At 49.2% G+C, this 21,635-nt stretch overlaps 3 protein-coding genes across 3 annotated transcripts in view; 2 read left to right on the plus strand and 1 right to left on the minus strand.

Annotated features, from left to right (window-relative positions):
* Window positions 1-21,635, minus strand: part of LOC114589664 (uncharacterized) — a 999,511-nt gene that overhangs the window by 562,981 nt on the left and 414,895 nt on the right. The gene's annotated exons all lie outside the window — the stretch shown is intronic.
* Window positions 1,236-6,432, plus strand: LOC114595170 (olfactomedin-4-like). Its single transcript, XM_028725507.2, has 6 exons — window positions 1,236-1,352; window positions 2,192-2,272; window positions 2,705-2,857; window positions 4,035-4,247; window positions 4,546-4,687; window positions 5,481-6,432. Exons 1-6 carry the CDS (start codon window positions 1,260-1,262, stop codon window positions 6,275-6,277), a joined length of 1,479 nt encoding a protein of 492 aa, XP_028581340.2. The 5' UTR covers window positions 1,236-1,259; the 3' UTR covers window positions 6,278-6,432.
* The window catches only part of LOC114603766 (uncharacterized), a 114,142-nt gene continuing 103,610 nt past the window's right edge, over window positions 11,104-21,635 (plus strand). The window contains exons 1-4 of the mRNA XM_077927821.1: window positions 11,104-12,024; window positions 17,170-17,319; window positions 17,512-17,593; window positions 17,886-17,968. Coding sequence (XP_077783947.1) covers window positions 11,104-12,024; window positions 17,170-17,319; window positions 17,512-17,593; window positions 17,886-17,968 — 1,236 coding nt within the window. The remainder of the gene's footprint in view (window positions 12,025-17,169; window positions 17,320-17,511; window positions 17,594-17,885; window positions 17,969-21,635) is intronic.

Raw genomic sequence — 21,635 nt, forward strand, 5'->3', positions numbered from 1 at the left:
TGAAGTCCAGAGCTACAGAACTTCTAGGTTCAGTTATTTTCTTATTGCACACTAACACTTCTCTGCTTTAAGGGGGGGGAGGGATGAGCCAAGGTTCAGCTCCAGTTTCTGCTGCTTTCAAAACTTTGAGGAATACCAAGTTAAGGGTCAGAATTCAATCACGCACCAAGACCTCACACCCTCCCTCTTGGCCAGGTTTAGTAAAAGTAAAGGTACCCTGACCATTAGGTCCAGTTGCGGATGACTCTGGGGTTGCGGCGCTCATCTCGCTTTATTGGCCGAGGGAGCCGGCGTACAGCTTCCGGGTCATGTGGCCAGCATGACTAAGCCGCTTCTGGCGGACCAGAGCAGCGCACAGAAATGCCGTTTACCTTCCCGCCAGAGTGGTACCTACTTATCTACTTGCACTTGTCATGCTTTCAAACTGCTAGGTTGGCAGGAGCAGGGACCGAGCAATGGGAGCTCACTCTGCCACGGAGATTCGAACCGTGACCTTCTGATCAGCAAGTCCTAGGCTCTGTGGTTTAACCCACAGCGGCACCCGCGTCCCTTGGCCAGGTTTGGGTTGTAGCAATGCCTTCTGGGAGACAGAGCACCTTGTATACACCAGCTGGATCAGGACATTTTATTGCCCCCGCTGGCCATCTTGGATGGGCCCAGGTTGGCGTGGGGCATCTGAACCTAGGAAAGCCAAGTCTTTCCTGGTGGGGGGCCCAGAATGTCACCTCCTAAGCAAAGGGCAGGACAGAAGGACCTTGCCTGCTCTTCCACCATCTCCCAGCTTCCATGGACTTGCATTCCTGCCAATCTGGCACTCCCCAATTCTCTCCTATCTTTTGGAGCTGCCACATTAAAGCTTGCTTTGTAGCCCAACAGCTTGCAAATTTGTCACACATTCTGCCACACGCGCACACCTGAGATGTGGCCAAATCTCCTTCCCACTTGATAGAACGATGCAGTTGCCCAAACTACAGGAGAGCAGGAGGGCGGCCCTTGGGCAGAGTGCTGGAACCAGTTAGATCCTGTCAGTTCTGGATGGTGGCATTGGTAGTGTACATAATTCCATGTGTCAATTTATGGCTATCAATAAAATTTTGGACCCATCTACCACCTGCTAGCTTCACAACCTGAAGTGTTGACATAAGCACTATCTCAACAAGGAAACACTATTTATTGATTAGGGACAACCCCAGAAATGACTATAAATTAGCGGTTTGGTCTCCAGTTCCACAAGACAACATCGGCGGACTGTGGAGAAGATGGGTGGGCCAACTTCAAGGTCCCTGCTCTTCCTCCTCGTCCGTGGCATCTGTGTGGCCAGCATGAGCACCACTATTCCCGCAGAAACTAAGGTAAGGAGAGGGTCTCATGGGTCATGGCAACAGGGACAAGGGGAGAGAGGAGACACAATAGCCAGAAAACAGGAAGGAGGCTGGAGACACAGAGACCTGCTTGCTCTCTGCTGGATCCAAAGCTGTGACTGATGGGGAAGCAAGATCTGTTGAGGTGTTAATGTTGAGATTCCCCACTCCATCTTATACTCAGGTTGTATACATTTTTAAATAAAACCATATTTCCTAAAGACACAACTGTCTCCACTGACCATTCTAAGGAGACCGAATTTAGCTAAACCCCCTGGAGTCTTTCACTCCTCAGAGGTGCTGTGTAAAAATAAACCAGAAGGTCTTAAAGCATCTAAGATTCTAAAACAAAAATGCTGCATGAACATGCAAGGTTTAAAAAGAAACCTGCAGTCCAGTAAGAAGTTCTTAGGGAGCCCTTGCTCACATCCTACTTTGGAACAAGGCACTGGGTGGTAGTCAACTAAAGGAATCCATGAGCAGAACTCCTCCCACTTGCACATTGGGACTTCCTCCCCTATTCTCTCCCCATGGGTGCCCCACACCATCCCCAGATATGCTCTGGAGTGTTGAAGGAACCCCCAGAACAGATTTAGGGGGTGCAGAGGGGGAGGGAAGAGGGGAAGTCCCATTGTACAGCAACAGATGTTCTCAATGCCACATTGACTACCTTCCGTCATGTGTCATCATCACTGCCTTGCCACCCTGATCCATCCTCTGGCAATCTCCTGATTTGACTACCGCAATGTGCTATGCGTGGGCTTCCCTTTGAAGACTGCTCAGAAACTTGAAATAACTTCCCATGTGGTGTTTGTGTTTTCCTCTGGTAGACAATGGTTACAGAAGCCCCATTTCAGAGCGTCTTTTCCCGACTGCCCAGCTGGAAAGCGACATCTACCGCTGCCACCCAGGTAGGAAACAATCTTGCTGTTCAATGGCGATGTGCCTTACCTGAGGGCACAGAAAGATGGGTTGACGCTGAGGAGGTTCTTCCTTGAACTCTCATGAGAGTCAAGCGGAATCAGAAGCCATGAGCAGATAATTTTGGGAACGGTGAGCGGGGAACGAGAACGCCTGTCTTTCACAGGTTGAGTAGCATCGGTGGAATCAAGAAGAAAACACTCTTGGTACTTCTGTGCAAACAAACCACCTCCATTTCGCTTTGGGACAGCAAAAGCCACAGGTTGGTGGGAATCACAGGTGTGGGGAGACCTCTGCTTGTAGGCTTCCTCTTGGTTGGCCACTGGGAGAAGAACAGGGTGCTGTGCTCAGGGGGCCAAATGCCCTAGTCCAGCTGCAGGACTCCTTGGGTGTTCTTACCCGCCCCCTCCTTGCTCTTGCAGCTGGTCTCACGTGTCAATGGCTCTGTGGACGATCGCGGGATATGCCAGTGCTCCGTGTTCCTGCCAGAAGACGCTTTCCCTGCCCAGCAGGTGGAGGCCCTCGAAAAGCTGGCGGGGTCGCTCTCGGAGAGGTTCAACAAGGAGCTTTCCAAGGTAAAGGAGGACTTGATTTTAGGAATGCAGGCCTTGGGCCTTCTTAACCACTAAATGCCAAGAAATTGGTATTCCATTCCCAACGAAATGTAGGAGGATGTGGTGCCATGTATAAGATCAACACATTGTATCTTGAGCCCTGCATTGCAGGCGGTTGGGCTAGATGACCCTTGGGGTTCCTTCCAACTCTACAATTATATGATTCTATGATTAGCTAATAAAGCAAAACCTGCCGCTGGGCAAGACTTGCAGTTCTTTTCTCATATTCATATTTCCTGGGTTAATGTATCATTTGTTCATTCCTTGCCCATTCCTGCCCCCAGATCTGCCCCAAACAAGACCATATTCTAGGGATGAAATAATTTTACGCAAGTCAGCTAAAGGCAAAGGGACCCCTGACCGTTAGGTCCAGTCGTGGCCGACTCTGGGGTTGCGGTGCTCATCTCGCTTTACTGGCTGAGGGAGCCGGTGTACAGCTTCCGGGTCATGTGGCCAGCATGACTAAGCCGCTTCTGGCAAACCAGAGCAGTGCACGGAAACGCTGTTTACCCTCCCGCCAGAGCGGTACCTATTTATCTACTTGCACTGCGTGCTTTCGAACTGCTAGGTTGGCAGGAGCTGGGACTGAACAATGGGAGCTCACCCCGTCACGGGAATTCAAACCGCCGACCTTCTGATCGGCAAGTCCTAGGCTCTTTGGTTTAACCCACAGTGCCACCTGCGTCCCGAATTATGCAAGTCAAGTAGTTGGTTATTAAGATTAAGACAGCTTTGCTGGAGCAAGTGCGGCAGTCTGGAGCAGTTGTCACTCAAAACAAGACTGAATAGGCCAACTCTACGATCCCACCAGGACCCCTCTTTCTTTTGGAGAAACATCTGCCTCTTTTTGGAAGCAGGCCTCTCTTCTCCTCTCCTTCCAAATTTCCTCCACCCTCACCTTGACCACTCTTCAATTGCTTTCATGACTTTTTACCTTATCTAGTTTGCCAGTCTTGCTTAGCCTTGAACACCAGAGCAAAAGCAGCTCTCCTCATGTGAAATCTTGAGAAAAGAAGGAGGGAGCTGCTTCAGTTTAAGAGTGGGAGGAGAACATGAATGGGCCAGTTCAGTAAAGGGGCGCTCATCAGTTCCTTCCCTTCTCTCCCTGCCTGGCTTCTCCTCCTCCCTCTTCCTGTAGGTGACCGAGTATATGAAGATTGTGGATGTCTATGGCCATAAGCTCTTCAACCTCACGCAACGGGTGGAGGAGATGCACAAGAGCCAAACCTCCTACACGGAGCTGGATTTCGAGGTCCTGAAGCTGGAGATCCAGGAGATGGAGAGTCTAGTGGTTCAGTTGAAGGCCTCCATGGGAGAGAGCAATGTGGTGGTCCAACAGCTCTATGTGGAGGTGAGGCTGGATCAGACAGACAGACAGACAGACAGACAGACAGATGGATAGGTTTTACCTTTTGTGAAATATAAAAGACCCAAATAGAGCATAGAAATGTTTTAAATAAAATAAAAAGGCACATATTAGAAAGGCAAAAGGACATTAGTGTGCCTGCATTAATTCAGGTTGTCCCTGAGTTGACAAAGGGGGTTGCCAGTGAGGAATGGCCAGGAGACGGAGACAGGAGTTGCAGCCCAACAATATCAGGAGGGCAGCATGTTGGTCACCAGATCTGTATCCTTCCTTTTCTCTTCAGATTAAGAACATGAGCCTGATGGTGGCTCATCTGGAGAATCTGGACAAGAACAATGTCCTGGCCATCCGACGGGAGATCCTGGCCCTGAAGCAACGGCTGAAGGAATGTGAAGAGCCAGGCTCTGGTCAACTGGTTCCACCAGGTCAGCAGGGCTTCTAAGACAGTCTGTGGGAGACAGTGGAGGCCCTCAGCACTGCTTGGGACTTTGGGGTGGGGGAAGCCTGAGGACTGGAGCACATTCATTGGTCTCGTATGGCTGGTTTCTAGCTGCTTCCACAGTTCTTGGGTCACTGCATACCTAACTAAATCCTCCCCACGCCCCACCATAAACCATGGGTGAAGATCCTCTTCACAATTTCCTGGAATTTGCAAAGTGACAAAGTGGTGCGTTGAACGAGCAGCTAATGGGAAGACATGCAAACCAGGGCAAATGATCCTGCACCATAAATAGGTTGTTTGAAGTTCTACATGGCGGAAGCATAATGTATGTGTCTGCAAGGATCTGGGCCTGTCATGGGGCATGATGGGCTTCCCTCGTGGAGTGGAAAGAAGAGAGTCAGTATGAAGTGGGGGAAAAGGTGAAGGAAGTATGGGATGTTTGAGGTTTTTGACCAGTAATGCTGCCTTTCCTGTAAAGCGAGTTTCTTTTGGTTCCTTATTAAATGAGTTGCAATGACTTTGTCATCCCTATAAAAGCTGTTAACCTCTGAATGGCAGTAGAAACACCCTTTCCACCAGCTCAGAAGATTGCCTAGCTGGTGGGTTTTTCTCCAGCTCAATTGCATTGACTTAATCAGAAGAGTCTTGAAAACAGACTTCTTAAACCCTAGCAGACTTTTACCCTAAACCACAATGTGAAGGCTTAATGTTTCTCTCACCATGTTCATGTCTCCCAGTAGTTTCAAATCATCTTCTCTTTCTCTGTTTGGTTCTAGGCTTCTGCAACCACAGTGGCCTTGTGAACATCAGCAAGCCACACCTCCACAGCTGGAGCTGGAGAGGGTCTGGCTACCGGTATGGTGTCTGGGGCAAAGGCTACTCTCCAGGCAGCCCTACAAGTGAAGCCTATTGGGTGGCCCCAATGTATGATGAAAGGAACATGCAGACAATTGATCTTTACTCATCCTATGAAAACCTATTATTTTATGCACCATCTAAGAGACTTAGTCTATCTGGGCAAGGAAGTGGAGCAACAGTATACAAGAATTTCCTGTACTTTAATTACCACAACACCAATCAGATGTATAAATTAGAATTGAACTCTAACACTGTGGTTTTGAAAAGCACGATCACAGGGGCTGCCTACAACAACCGCTTTTCCTATGCAGGGACGGCTTGGCAAGATATAGACTTGGTTGTGGATGAAAGTGGGTTGTGGGCCATTTATTCCACAGAGGCAAACACAGGGAACATCGTGATTAGCAAGATAAACGAGGACACCCTCCAGATGCAGAAGACCTGGTTCACACGGCAGTACAAGCCGTCTGTGACTAGTGCCTTCATCATCTGCGGAGTCCTGTATGTCACTCGGTCTCTGAACACACAGCAAGAGGAGATCTTCTATACATTTGACACAAACACGGGGAAGGAGGGCCGGATTAGCATAGTGCTGGAGAAGCCTTTTGGTACAGTGCGGGGGGTTGACTACCACCCAACAGACCGCAAACTGTATCTGTACAATGATGGCTTCTTGGTTTCTTACAACCTGGTGTTCCAGCTAGCCTCTCCATGAAGGAAACACTACAGTTCTATGATTCTTAGCTTCCTTTTCTTTGCAATCTTCTCTGCTGACCAATCATGTCCATGATTACAATTAAAAAACAACCATCTAACAAGTGAAATGTGGATGTAAAATTGGATCAAATAAAAGTCCATTGTAACTGCAAAGATTAATGGTGTGTGTGTGTCCTTCAGGCACTGCAATCATTGGGTCAACGAATGTCAGTGTAGGTTGAGTCAAAAGTAAGCCCTGCTGAGTATACTGTGGTTTATTCCCATGTATGTGGGTTGAGGATGGCAGCCTAGTTACATCTTGCTAGCTTGAGCAGAATCTTAGGTTTCAGAGCATGTACAGAGTTCCATGCAACACAAAGGTATTGAGAGAGACAGCATCTTTGGACTCCAGTTAGATGTTTCCTGGAAGAAAAGGTCCACGATTAAAGCCTCACAGATTTATAGGAATATGAGACTAGATGAATCTGGCCTTTTTACCAAGACAGACTGTGGTTTTGTCCAATGGTGAGTCACACCTGATTTCTGATGTAAACAGTCTATGCAGCCATGCTAAGAGGCTACCTCTACTTTCCTAACGACACTGCAGTTAAGTTTGAAAGGTGGGCCAGTTAGCATTTGTGAGCAAAAAGTGGGGAAGCATATCTAGAAACAAAACATTGAACAGCTATTTACAGTGGTACCTCAGGTTAAGTACTTAATTTGTTCTGGAGGTCTGTACTTAACCTGAAACTGTTCTTAACCTGAAGCACCACTTTAGCTAATGGGGCCTCCTGCTACCGCTGGAGCACGATTTCTGTTCTCATCCTGAAGCAAAGTTCTTAACATGAAGCACTATTTCTGGGTTAGCGGAGTCTGTAACCTGAAGTGTATGTAACCTGAAGCGTATGTAACCCGAGGTACCACTGTATTCGTGGTTTATGGCCACGGTGTGTAAATCCCAGATGCTCTAGGTGGCAGTCTTCAGCTACATTTGAATACATGGTATCTGAAGAAGTGCGCATGCACACGAAAGCTCATACCAAGAACTAACTTAGTTGGTCTTTAAGGTGCTACTGGAAGGAATTTTTTTTGTTTTGAATACATGGGTTTGTCATAGGAACCCTCTACCACCATCAGAACTCCCTACTTTCAGGTGGGGGGTGTGAGTTATGAGACCCAAGAGAGATGGGAGAGATAAGAAGCCAGCTGGAAGAGGAGGCAGGAGGAATCCAGTGCTAGCAAAGGAGAGTGAGACACCTCAGGGGAAAAGCGTGAGAGTTGGCAGAAATGGGGGTGAGAGGTGAGGGCAGAAGAGACGGAGGGTGATTGGGGAGGAAGGGTGGAAAGGGCGGACAGGGACACGGAAGAGAGAAAGGGAGAGGGTGGCAGCAAAGGAACTGCAGCCCATAAAGCAGCATCTAAGGAGATGGTTTGGCAGGCTCTGTCTCGAAGGCTAAGTAGGAAAGCAGGATAGTGACCCTGGATCACAGAATTGTAGAGTTGGAAGGCACCCCAAGGGTCATGTAGTCCAACCCCCTACAATGCAGGAATCTCAGCTGAAACATCCATGATAGATGGCCATCAAACCTCTGCTTAAAATCCTGCAAGAAAGGAGAGTCCACCATCTTCTGGTGGAGATCGTTCTACTGTCCAACAGCTCCTCTTACCCTCAGAAGGCTCTTCCTGATGTTTAGTTGGGATTTCCTTTCTTGCAATTTGAAGCCACTGGTTTGAGTCCTTCCCTCCAGAGCAGCAGGAAACAAGTCTTGCTCTTACCTTCCATGTGACAGCCCTTGAGATATTTGAAGGTGGACATCAGAGCAGGTGTAGTTCTTGGGATGCCCATATTATATGCCTGCCCAGATGAATGACCGCCTGGGGTTCCTTGAGTTCTGCCATGGGCAAAAGGTAGGTGTAAATGTAATAAAATATTAATTGCTGCATTGAATCACAGTTATAATTCTGCTTCTGGGTGATAAGCAACCGCTCATCAGCCCTGGTGTGGAAAGGGCTTGCGTAAGCAGAAGTATGAGCTTTGTAGCCGGTCATCATAAATCTTCTATTGCAACAAGACAATGGGTGGGGAAGCTGCTATGGCCTGGCCCTGGGAGACCCATCCTTCACATGGGTGTGGCAGCCTTTTCAGAAAATGGATCTTGTCTCTTGAGCCCTTTTAACTAAACGTGCTGAGGCTGAAGCTAGGAACTTCTGCTCCTCCACCCAAATGTAAGGTAAAGGGACCCCTGACCATTAAGCCAAGTCGTGGCCGACTCTGGATTGCGGCGCTCATCTCGCTTTATTGGCCGAGGGAGCCGGCGTACAGCTTCCGGGTCATGTGGCCAGCATGACGAAGCCGCTTCTGGTGAACCAGAGCAGCGCACGGAAACGCCATTTACCTTCCCGCCGGAGCAGTACCTATTTATCTACTTGCACTTTGACGTGCTTTCGAACTGCTAGGTTGGCAGGAGCTGGGACGGAGCAATGGGAGCTCACCCCGTCGCGGGGATTCGAACCGCCGACCTTCCGATCGGCAAGTCCTAGGCTCTGTGGTTTAGACCACAGCTCCACCCACGTCCAAATGTAGTCCTACCAAAATAAGCTGCCTTGCAGGGGGTCTTTTAAACAGAAAGGCAGGAAACAAACTACTGTGGAGGCTGCAGTGACAGAGCCCTGCAAAGCTGATGCAAGGATTGGCAGCACTGCTGTCCGCTAAAGGAGTACCCCTTTGCCCCCCATAGGCTCTGCTTGTCCATCAATACAAGCCCACACTCTTGTCTGAAACCCAAGTAAAACCAGTAGCACTCTGGCCCCCTGGGCATCGCCCCACTTGGAGAACTAGGGAGAGTGAGTAGCGCATCCCTGGCTGAAATCCCAGCTCAGCCCTGAGGTTCTCCCTTTTCACTTATGATAACCGACTTTATTCCTCTGGAGTCTAATTGGCTCCCCTCCTGGGACTCTGAGATAGGGAAGAGGAGGACACATAAACTTCCACTGTTTGCTGCTCTGGCTAATGCTTCCTATGGCTTCTTCTGAGGTGGTCTGGAGAAGACACTTGGTGGTCCATCTTGGGTCTAATAACTCAGATTTTTCACCAGTTTGACAGGACAGCAATGTCCCAATTCTGACTGTATATTGCCTCAGGATTGGCAAAAATGGATAAACAGCACATACCTGACTGCAGGAAAGGAAATGCCATGTAGTCCCTGACTGGTCGTTTCTACCAGGGAGAGCTTCGTGGTCTGAAGATCAGCACCAGAACTGGATTGAGGGCAGAGGAGGTGGTTCCCCTGCACACGGCCCTGATCCGAGGAGGGGCAAAATTGAGAAGACCCACCACTGAGTAGATTCATTTTGGGGCGCCAAATATTGGCCTCACTCGGAGTGCCATACTACCAAAGATTACCCAAGTCCACCCCTGATCAGCACAAAGAAGGAAAGAGACCCAGAGCTGGGTCTTGGTGAGTTGCTTGCTCTCCATGTCTGGGTTCCCAGCTAGAACAGGAATACCTGAATGGCTGGGGGGGGGGGCAGAAGAGCCTGTGAGGAAAGCAGGGGGCAAGGAGGGGCATAAAAGCAGAGGGTGGGGTAGAGGAGGGATGGCCCAGAAAACCCAACACTGTCATATTTGTTTTCAAAAGAGGAAGCTTCCTATAAGTGAAGAGATTGCTAAAAGGGAAGCTGGGGGGGGGGGGAGGAAGGAAGGAAGGAAGGAAGGAAGGAAGTTATTGGGGGATGGGGCGGGAGAAGATGGAGTACTGAATCAGTGTTGGAACTGCTGGCCAGGAAATCTGTCAAGCAGCTTGTGGAACCAGACAGAAGAAGTCAGTCTGCCCTAATAAATAAAAATAAAAATAAAAAAATTGTCCAGTAGCACCTTAGAGACCAACTAAGTAGTTCTGGGTACAGTGGTACCTCGGGTTACATACGCTTCAGGTTACAGACTCCGCTAACCCAGAAATAGTACCTCAGGTTAAGAACTTTGCTTCAGAATGAGAACAGAAATTCTCATTCAGGATGAGAACAGAAATCGTGCTCCGGCGGCACGGCAGCAGCAGGAGGCTCCACTAGCTAAAGTGGTGCTTCAGGTTAAGAACAGTTTCAGGTTAAGAATGGACCTCCGGAATGAATTAAGTACTTAACCTGAGGTACCACTGTATAAGCTTTCGTGTGCATGCACACTTCTTCAGATATACCCAGAACTACTTAGTATTCTCTAAGGTGCTACTGGACAATTTTTTAATTTATTTCGACTGCATCAGACCAACACGGCTACCTATCTGAGTCTGCCCTAAGTATGGAAGGGAAAGTGAGCCCTGATTTGTAGGTGCACATTTTATGTGCCCCCTAAATTTGATAAAAGGGAGTAGCCAGCAGCTCAGGATTCAGGAACCAACTGGTCATTGGAAGCTCTTTCTAATCTGACGTTCTTATGAGGCATGGCAATCGGATGGGATCAGCTTTTTCTAAGGGCACCCTAGGAAAATGCCCTCCCTAGAGTGACCTCAGCATGGCGCTTTGCAGTTTAATGGGGCTGTTCTCCAGTCACCTCTGCTCTGATAAATCTCGGCGGAGTCACAGCTTGACACTGGGAGGGGTTGGGTGGGAGCAGGTGTGTGATTGTGTGTGTGATTGTAAATGTGTGTCCACAGAGCATCCACTAGCTTCTTCCTGGATGGAGGAAGCCAGCGGCTGCTAACTGGGCTGGCCCTGGCAATTCCTCCCGTTTTCACAGGGGTGCCAAGAGAGAAGCTTCCCCACACCTTGGCGGCTGCCAATCGCTCCAGCCTCACCATCATCAAGCACCTCTTTCGTTCCTCTAAGCCGGCTGGAAGATTTTGAGAAGTCATGTCTGCCATGTCCCCTTCCAATCACACAGGCACCAGCCCTTCTTTCTTTATCCTGGTGGGCATCCCAGGCAAAGAGGATCTCCACCTCTGGATCTCCATCCCCTTCTTCCTGATGTACCTGGTGGCCCTTTCAGGGAATTCTGGCCTCCTCTTGATCATCGCCACTGAGCGCAGCCTCCACCAGCCCATGTACCTCTTCCTTTCCCTTCTGGCGGGGGCCGATCTCATGCTCACCACCACTACGGTGCCCAAAATGCTCGACATCTTCTGGGCGGATGCCGGGGAGATCCCCTTCGCCGCCTGCATTGCCCAGACTTCCCTGCTCGTTTTCCTTTTCGTTTCGGAGTCGGCCGTCTTGCTGGCCATGGCATTTGACCGCTATGTTGCCATCTGCATGCCGCTCAGGTACGCCACGGTATTGATGCCTCGGCTGGTGGTCCGGATGGGGGTGGCTGGGGTGGTCCGCAGCTGCTGCACAGCCATCCCCTTTGCCTTCCTCTTGAAGAGGTTGCCATATTGCAAGACGAACGTAATTCCCCACACGTACTGCGAGCACATGGCTGTGGCCGCTCTGTCCTGCGGAGACATCACCGCCAACAACATCTACGGGTTAGCCGTCTCTCTCCTGTCTACGGGGCTGGATGTGGTGCTCATTGCGGTCTCCTACGTCCTGATCCTAAGGTCCATCTTCCGGATGCCGTCTAGAGATGCCCGGGGAAAGGCACTCAGCACCTGTAGCTCCCACGTCTGCGTCATCCTCATGTTCTACACCCCAGCCTACTTCACCATCCTGGCGCACCGCTTTGGCCAGAACATCCCCCGGTACGTCCACATCCTCTTGGCCAACATGTACCTACTTCTTCCCCCCATGTTGAACCCCATCATTTATGGGGTGAAAACCAAGGAGATTCGGGAGCAGGCAGTTCTCCTCTTCTCCCAAATTGGGAAGAGGTGTTGAATGCTGGCTCTTAGCTGAGGGGTGGAACCGGGAACCAACTTCTTGCTGAAGGTTGACCTGAAGTCGGGGCTCTTGGCTGCTCCTGTGGGCACATTTGGGAAAATTGCCGTGGGCACCACTGTAACTATTATATCTTTGTTCTGTGTGATTCTTAAAGTTCTTTTAATGTTTAAAATATCTTTCAGTAAAAAACCGGAGGCATTCCTTTTAGGTTTAATTACAAATGATATTCCCGAAAATCAAAGGAAAGTATTCCTTTATGCAACAACAGCTGCCAGGATGCTTATAGCAAAAAACTGGAAAGGGAGAAAAATTCCATCAGTGAAAGATTGGCAAATTAAATTTTGTGAATACATAAATCTGGCAAGACTCACAGCATACATAAGGGGACAATCGGACCAGAAATTATTAAAAGAATGGGGTTGTGCTAAAGAGTATATGAAAAAACATTGTTCTGGAGTTAGTATATTGGTATGTAATGAATTATGCTTTACAGGGTTAAAGAAAAAGAAAAATGGTGTAAAAAAAAAAGTACAAAGGTGGAAGTAATCTAATTAGACACAACAATATACTAAGAGTAAATTTTCTGAGGTCTTTTTTGAGTAAATTTTTTGAGGAAGGAAGTCAATATGTGTTTATGTATGTAATGATACGGTTTTTTTCTGTAGATGTGTGCTTTTTCGTTTTTGTTTTGTTTTGTTTTGTTTCCTTTGGTTTTTGTTTCCTTTTTCTTTTCTGTTTGTTGTTGTTGTTGTTGTTTTGTATAGTATTATTTTAGATTCAATGTTTGTAATTTTTGTTATGATTCTGCATTGGAAAAATAAAATTAAAAAAAAAGTTCTTTTCTTCATCAATAGTTTTGTTAAGGGTCTCTGAAGAGACTCTGAAGGATTTATACACAGGTAAGTAGCAGACTCCCTGGAGAAGACACTGATGCTGGGAAAGATGGAGGGCACAAGGAGAAGGGGGCGACAGAGGACGAGATGGTTGGATAGTGTTTTCGAGGTTACCAGCATGAGTTTGACCAAACTGCGGGAAGTAGTGGAGGACAGAGGTGCCTGGCGTGCTCTGGTCCATGGGGTCACGAAGAGTCGGACACGACTAAACGACTAAACGACTAAACAACAACAACAACAAAAGTAGCATAGACCTCTCACACATCAAATGGCTGTACATGAACTTGGCTGTACACAAATGATAAATCTGCTGGCCAAAAGGTCTAAGGAAGTGAAGGATGTGGAAAACTAATGGTAACTTCTGCTGGTGTAGATGTGTTGCAGGTGAAATTAAAGTGGTGGAGCAAGAAATAAAAAGTGTGTCATGATGCAGCAACCAGAAAAGCGAATGCAATTCTGGCTGCGTTAACAGAAGTGCAGTGTCCAAGGGAAGTCATAGTACTGATCTATTCTGTCCTGGTGAAACCCCACCTAGAGTCCTGGGTCCTATTCTGGGCACCCCAGTTGAAGAAGGGTCTTGACAAGCTGGGGGTGTTTAGCCTGGGAAGGAGGAGACTGAGACAGGATCTGAGAGTCATCTTCAAATCTCTCTAGAGCTGCCCCATGGAAGATGGAGCAAGCTTGTTTTCTCCAGTGTGGTGTAGTGGTTAAGTGTGGTGGACTCGTAATCTGGGAAACCGGGTTCGCGTCTCCGCTCCTCCACCTGCAGCTGCTGGGTGACCTTGGGTCAGTCACACTTCTCTGAAGTCTCTCAGCCCCACTCACCTCACAGAGTGTTTGTTGTGGGGGAGGAAGGGAAAGGAGAACGTTAGCCGCTTTGAGACTCCTTAGGGTAGTGATAAAGCGGGATGTCAAATCCAAACTCCTCCTCCTCCTCCTTCTCCTCCTTTCTGGTCTGGAGGGTAGGACTCGAACCAGTGGCTTCAAATTACAAGAAAAGTGATTCCAACTAAACATCAAGAAGAAGGTCCTGATAGTAAGAGCTGCTTGACAGTGCAAAGGTGGCGGGTTCTCCTTCCTTGGAGGTTCTCCCATCAATTCCACGTTCTCCTTGTTTTTCTGAGTGTCCAAGCCACATTATTGCAGGTGAGACTGAATAAAACGCTTCCTAGGGAAATCCTTTGGGATCCCTTTCCCAAAATGGAAAACTTTTCTCCCAGCTGTCGCCCACAGGGTCAACATTTTCTGCCGCCCACCCCCCCACCCTCCGATGACCACCGTCAGTCATGGGGCCACACAAGTATGGTTTCTAAACTGGCTGGATCTAGAGTCTGGATACATCAAAGAAGCGCTTCAGTTAAAGGTGTTGTAAATTCAAACAGTGAAAACAGGTAGAGAAAATCAGGACTCCACTGCACCATCCGGTGGCACAATGTTATCTTTGCCCATCTAATGATGATGAGAATAATAATAATTTATTATTTATACCTCACCCATCTGGTTGGGTTTCCCCAGCCACTCTGGGCGGCTCCCAATTGAGTGTTAAAACAATACAGCTTTAAATATTAAAACTATTATTAAACTATTAAAAATAACTATGTGCACAAACAAGGGCTTTCTCCCCTGCCCGCCCCCCCCCGCCCCCGTCCTGAATCTTCCATCATTCAGCTTCATTCACATACCTGTCAACTGATCAATGTATCTATGTACTGGCTCACTGGGAAAACTTCAGAAATTCATCTAGACCTGCGAGCTCAGCTACTCAGCAGCCCCTCTGCCTGAGTGATAATCCCTGGCATCCTGATACCTGAGTGCCAGACAGGTAGCCATTCCAGAAATAACAAACCGAGAGGAAGACAAAAGGGTGTGATTGACTTGGCTGGGAAACAGGGAAATGTAAATATCTCTTTTGTTACACTCCATGGGTGTTTAGTGGAGGGCAAGGGGAACCATGGGGCAGGGTCCAGGATGCTCAGATTACTGCCACCAGACCTCCCCTTTCATGATGTATGAGTGATGTAGTTTGGGGGGGGTGCAACATGGGGATTAGCAGCTAATAAAAGTTTGGAGGCTCTGCTGTTTGGGGCTTCCATCTTGTTGCAGCTGGTGTCAGGTGGGAGTCCTGTCACGACAGTCTTCAAAAAAGACCAAGCCAACTGGCTGCTGTTTTGCTCTGGTAATCCTGGCTGGTGTCCTTGTTTTTTGTCCAAGGGAACCCTCAGATTTCTCCATTAACAAAACGTACCCAAAGCCTTCAAAAGGTCCACTTTCCTGCATTTTGGAGCTCAGCAATGTGTAGTCCCAGGAGAGGCAGGCACAGCGTGTCTTCCTGTTCCTCCCTCAGCTGAGACCTGCCTGGATGGAGACCTGGGAGCCACCTCTCAATATCTGGAGGGCTGACCCATGGAAGAGGGAGCCAGCTTGTTTTCTCCTGCCCTAGAGGGGAGCACCCAGAAGAAGGGACCCAGAGGACCAGAAAGCAGCTTCTTCTGACGGGAAGAGCAGCAGAATCCCTTGGGAGATGGCGGACTCTCCTTCCTTGGAGGTTTTTCAGCAGAGGTTGGATGCTTTGGCTGAGATTCCTGCCTTGCAGGGGGGCTGGAATAGATGACCCTTAGGGCTCCCTCCCATTCTAGGATGAGGTTCCTTGCTTCCTGCAAACCCCTTTTCCCTGCAACCTCTTCCTCCAGTTTCTGGCCAAGGAAGGGAGCGGATCACAGACCAACCAAGAGCGTCCCCTCAAAATGAGCATCTCTGGGATTGTGCAATGCAGGAGAGAAAAGGCAGAGAGGACTGAGCAGGGTGGACTCGGCTCTGCAAGGGTTAAAGGGAACTGAGCTGCATTCCTAGAGAGGACAGGATGTAAAGGGGGGGCCAGGTCCTCCAGAGGAAAAGCCCCTCCCTCCACTTCCTGCAAGGGGGGGGCGGGGTTGCTTTCTGCTATTGCAAATGCTGCATTGTTCTCTTCCACGGGGATCTGGTGAGTCCCTTCCTCCCCCCCCCCCAGAGGGTGCAGTGGGGAGAAGGTGGGGGGTCCCAGGGCTGTAGGGGAGGGTGGCTCATGTGGGGGGGAACCCCAGGGAGCAGGGGGTCCTGCCAGGGAGGGACGGGGTCACAGGAACTGTCTCCTTCCTTTAGATCTTTTGTGGAGGGGGGAAGGGGAGAAGGTTACCGCCCCCCTTCCAGAAAATAAATTAGTCAGAGCCCCCTGGGAAATCTAGCAGATAGAAATCTAGCTTCTTTAAATAAGGCTATCAGTAGGACTTTTGCTGTGTGTGACACGGGTCAGCGTCATTGCACAACAGAGGAAACACGTATGACTGGTTGCTCCCAAACCTCTTCCTTTGTTTCCCTTCTTTCTTTCTCCTTATTGGCAGAGGAGGCCAGCCAAGCAGATCAAGCCAAGCTTTATGAGGAGCTGGGTATGTTGAGTTGGAGAGGAGGAGACAGAGAGGAGACAGGAGAGCCATCTCACCTGGGCACAGGATTCCAACCCATGGCTTCAAGCTACAAGAAAGGAGATTCATATTCAACACACGTACTCATTTTTCACTAGGAACCAATGACTCCCTTGTCAATCAGTTCTGACTTCATGCATTGACTGGAAGGAAGGAGCAACCAGGCTGATTCGCCTCGCATTAATCTCTTCGCTTGCCTCCACATTTCCACAATCTCCCTTCTAGAGGCCTGCATCTCCTTCTTCTTCCTCCTCCTCCTCCTCCTTTTTAGAAAGATAGCTCAGAGTCTGGGCTGTGGTGCAGCCCTACCCTGGTTCCCAGCAAGACTCACCCATGCTTGCTCAGGGAACCTTTTTCTTCTCCTGATATTGTACAGCTTTTGTAACAGAACAATGTATTTGCTTTGTAGGATTTGCTAGAGCTTCTCATTCAGACAGACAGAACTTGGCAGAAGACCAAAAGGTTCCTTCCGATCTCTCAGAGGCTTCCTGAGAGCACAGATGGATGAGCAAGACTCAGCTGGCCCTGGAACAGGAAGAGGCCATGCCATCCAAACTGGGAGCAGTGGGGGATTCTGGGAAAACTCTGTGCAGAAGATCCTGGGTGAGGAGGACACCCTCCGCTCAGAGGTACAGAGCCAGCAGTTGAGGCAGTTCTGCTGCCAGGAGGCCAAAGGACCCCGAGAGGTTTGCAGCCGACTCTACCACTTTTGCCACCAATGGCTGAAGCCAGAAAGGCACACGAAAGCTGAGATGCTGGACCTGGTGATCTTGGAGCAGTTCCTGGCTGTCCTTCCACCAGAGATAGAGAGCTGGGTGAGGGAATGCGGAGCGGAGACCAGTTCCCAGGCGGTGGCCCTGGCTGAAGGTTTCCTCCTGAGTCAGGCAGAGGAGAGAAAGCAGGTGAGAGAGACTTTCCTCTGGATACTCCCAAGGGGTTCCAAACAGGACAGAGAACATCCCATAATGGTCTGCTTGTGGCTCATCCTTTTTCGGGGAATGAGATCTAACACCCTTAAAGTATCTGTCTTTGTGTTCTCTTTCTAATATTTCTCACCTTTCATTTACTGTTTTGAATTCTTGTTGTTCTTTCAGAAAAGGGATCATTTTGCAGAAATGGAACTGGATTCCTGTGAGGCAGAGAGGCCTCCGTTGGACACCAGAGAGAGGCCACTGGGTAAGGAGGAAGGTGGCTTTTCTCCATTTGGTCTTGTTCTGTTGGTTTTCCAACTCATCTGAGGGTTCTTTTCATCTTGGTTTTTTTTTTTTTGAGGGGTGGGGGTTGGGAACAAGGGTTCAGAGGAGAGGAAATGTATTTCTGCACACCAAACATGAAATGGGCGCAAACCTTCAAATGCACTCAGCAGGTAAGGCTTTCTCAAAGCCCATCTGTAGTTAGAGATGTCCTGTTTCCCCTGTGAGAGAAGCAGGCACTCCTGGCATCCTGCTTACCTTTTTTTCTTTTGCAGGTGAAAGAATGAAGCCAGCAAGACCTCCTTATCCACCTTTTCATGGGGGCAGAAGGGAAGCAGTGGCTGTGGAACCAGATCAGGTCAGGGGAAGCTGCCTTGTGGGGTCAGAGGCCGAGGGATGGAGCAATGTCATGGACTGTTTAGGCACAGAGGAATGGTGGGAGGAAGCAGCCAGGGAACCAGGAAGGGAAGACGGCTCAGAGCCCAAGGAGTGGAGGTGGAGGAAGGATGAGCGGTCAGAGGGAGAAGAGGGAGAAGCCTGGGAAGAGGAGGTGTCAGAAGCTGAAGGGGTAACAGGGCTTAGTGAGCTGGGAGACTCTGTGGCAGAATGCAGTGCCGAATCAGAGGCAGAAGAGGAAGGAGGCGAGTGGGAGAGGAAGGTCGAGAGGTGAGTCAGGAGAAGGGGGAGCCACCGGGGGCTCCCTCTCCTCCTGCCAGAAGCCACCCTCCCTGCTTGTCTCTCAGAGCCAGCAAATGGCTTACAATGGAGGAGCAAAGGCAGGCTGCACACTGGTGCACTGGTCATTCGATTGCCAGAAACCCCAGAGAGGAGGGGACTTGGAAAGCTGTGGGGAGCCAGGGGCCTTCACTCTCAGCAACTGCTTTTGTGGAGGAAGAGGCTCAGGGAATGAGCTGCTGTTCTTATGAGGCCCGAAACTCAGCCAAGTCTGTGAACATCGTGTTCTTGCTGATAAAGAGTTAAATCCAGCTGTGAACTGTGGGAAGAGGAGGTGTCAGAAGGTTAAGGGGTAACAAGGGCTTAGTGAGCTGGGAGACTCTGTGGCAGAATGCAGTGCAGAATCAGAGCCAGAAGAGGAAGGAGGCGAGTGGGAGAGGAAGGACGAGAGGCAGAGGTGAGTCAGGAGAAGGAGGAGCCACCGGGGGCTCCCTCTCCTTCTGCCAGAAGCCACCCTCCCTGCTTGTCTCTCAGAGCCAAGAGAGGTCTAACATGGAGGAGTAAAGGCAGGCTGCACACTGGCGCATTGTTGGATCCCTTGCCAAAAACCCCAGAGAGGAGGGGACTTGGAAAGCTGTGGGGAGCCGGGGGCTTTCACTCTCAGCAACTGCTTTTGCGGAGGAAGATGCTCAGGGAATGAGCTGCTGTTCTCATGAAGCCCGAAACTCAGCCAAGTCTGTGAACATCGTGTTCTTGCTGATGAAGAGTTAAATCCAGCTGTGAAGTGTGGGATTTCCTGCCCATATAACTCTGTGACTCCAGCCTTCTGAATGTTGCCAGTAGGATTCATCTGTTGAAAGGGACCCCAAGGGTCATCAGGTCCCACCCCCTGCATTGCAGGAATCTCAGCTAGATCCTCCAAGACAGATGGCCATCCAAACTAGGCTTCTTGTATTTCTATATTCATCAGTGAATGCTAAAATAGGCTTCTAAGCAGCGGACAGACGAGAACAAATAATTTCCAGGATTCACCTAGCTAGCCCTATCTGCTGCAAAATGGGGCCTGCCCCCCACTCCTCCCTCTCTCCATGCCCCCATGAACCCCTTGAATTTGGCTCTAGGGCATTGGGAGGGAACCTCCCCAGAACAACACACGAGGAGGGGAGAAAGTGGATCCTTCCATCGGGGAAACTGGAATGCTTGCGTAGGCAGAAAAACGTAAACATAAGCTGGAGTACCACCTATTTGCAGAAAGACAAATACCCACACTTAAAATGCAGAATAAAAGAATTCAATTAAAGCGTTAAAATAGGTACCCATAATAAAAATGTGCAGCAAAGCAATCCTATTGAAATAACACAGCAATTAACAGGAAGGAAACAACAGAGCATTGTGTAGCAGATCATATTTCTGCTGTCTCAGAGGAGGACATTTCCCTTTTTCTTTTAGGGTCCAGTGTGCTTTGAAGATGTTGCTGTTCGTTTCACGGACGAGGAGTGGGAGTTGCTGGATCCTAACCAGAGAGCTCTGCATAAGGATGTCATGGAGGAGAATCAGGGGATCGTGGCCTCTCTTGGTAAGCCTCCATGTGGGATCGTCCTATCTGCCAGGAAATTCAAAAAATACCTCTATGTGACAAACCTCATATATTTTCACAGCACCCCCTACAACACCTGGGAACCTAACACCCCCACAAGAAATAGTAAATTACAGTTTTTTCTGTGAACAATCTTCCTCCAGTTCTGCCTCCTTCTACCACAGTTGGGCTGATCTGAACTGCCCAGGCATCTTAAATGTCGGCTTCAGAGTTGTTCGGAAAGATAAGTAGCTTCTGTCAGGATTTCTGTATTTGTTTTTGCTGCTGTCAGTCTTGGGTTGACCAAAGAGACAACTGACACTGGAGATCGAGGGGATGCCATGACTGGGCCAAACAACATCTGCCCCAGAGAAGAGCCAGGCTGATTGAATCTCAGGTAGTAGTAGCAGTGATATTAATAGCAATGGCTGATGAGAGTGTGTCCAGATGAGGTGCGGGCTCCCCTGGGGCATATCATAAATTTGTCCCTTGGCACCGGGATATTCCCAGGGGAACTGAAGGAGGGAGTGGTGCACCCGCTCTTAAAGAAAACATCATTAGATCCCTTAGATCTATCCAATTACCGCCCGGTTTCGAATCTTCCATTCCTGGGTAAGGTAATTGAGAGAGTGGTTGCTGAACAGCTTGGCAGGTTTCTGGATGAAACATCGGCTCTGGATCCATTCCAGTCCGGCTTCCACGCTGGTCATGGGACCGAGACGGCTCTGGTCGCCCTAACAGATGATCTCCGCAGGCAGCTGGATCGAGGCGGGTCGGGGCTGCTGATTCTTCTAGACCTGTCAGCAGCCTTCGACATGGTCGATCACGAACTCCTGGACCACCGCCTTGCCGACGTGGGGATCCAGGGCACAGTCCTTCAATTGCTGCACTCGTTTCTCTCTGGTTGGGGACAGAGGGTGGTGCTTGGGGGGAATTGTCATCGCGCCACTCCTTGGTGTGTGGAGTGCCTCAGGGTGCGATACTCTCCCTGATGCTTTTTAACATTTTTATGCCCCCCCTCGCCCAGCTTGTCTGGAGTTTTGGGCTGGGTTGCCATCAGTATGCCGATGACACCCAACTCTATCTGTTGATGGATGGCCATTCTGACTCGGCCCCTGCTGCGAGATCACATTCATCCGGTACTATACCAGCTGCACTGGCTCCTGGTGGAGTACAGGATCAGGTTTAAGGTCTGGTTTTAACCTTTAAAGCCCTATACGGCCTAGGGCGACTTCCGGGTTAGTGCCTCCGGCAATGGCGGAATTCCTCTGATCGGGAGTAATTTGCCCCGTGGGAATTTGGGTCTGGCCGCCACGGCGAAGGCGGAGACCCGCAAAAAATCACAGGCGGGAGAAGCCTGTGAGCATGGGATTCGGCGGGCACCTTTTGCGCTGGGGAATTTCCAGCTGCAAGATAAAAAATTGTGAGACTCTGGGATTGACCTTGAATCTCTTAAGTGTTATGGCAAATGAAAAGGAAAAAACAGACAAAATGTCGACAGAAGAGGCCTTAGTGGTCGCATTAGTGAAAATAAACGATTCGCTGGAACAGCTTCACAAGAAAACAGACGTGATAAATGTGAAAGTGGATGCTGCAAATATTAAAATCGACTTAATTATAGAAAGTTTAAATAATCTGGGACAAAAGTTCCCAAAAGGAACACCAATACAGAAACCATCCAGAAATTGATACAGGAATCTACTTTGATATGGCAAACTGCGGATGAAGTCAGGGAGAAAACCCTTGTTGCTGAATGCAAAGCAATACAACTGGA

The sequence above is a fragment of the Podarcis muralis genome, chromosome 4 (genome assembly GCF_964188315.1).
Source record: "Podarcis muralis chromosome 4, rPodMur119.hap1.1, whole genome shotgun sequence".
Classification (NCBI taxonomy): domain Eukaryota; kingdom Metazoa; phylum Chordata; class Lepidosauria; order Squamata; family Lacertidae; genus Podarcis; species Podarcis muralis.

Coding starts and splice junctions, on each gene's coding strand:
- LOC114595170 (XM_028725507.2), top strand. CDS start 1,260: ATGGGTGGGCCAACTTCAAGGTCCCTGCTCTTCCTCCTCGTCCGTGGC. Junction 1,353..2,191: donor CTATTCCCGCAGAAACTAAG/GTAAGGAGAGGG, acceptor TTCCTCTGGTAG/ACAATGGTTACAGAAGCCCC. Junction 2,273..2,704: donor CATCTACCGCTGCCACCCAG/GTAGGAAACAAT, acceptor TTGCTCTTGCAG/CTGGTCTCACGTGTCAATGG.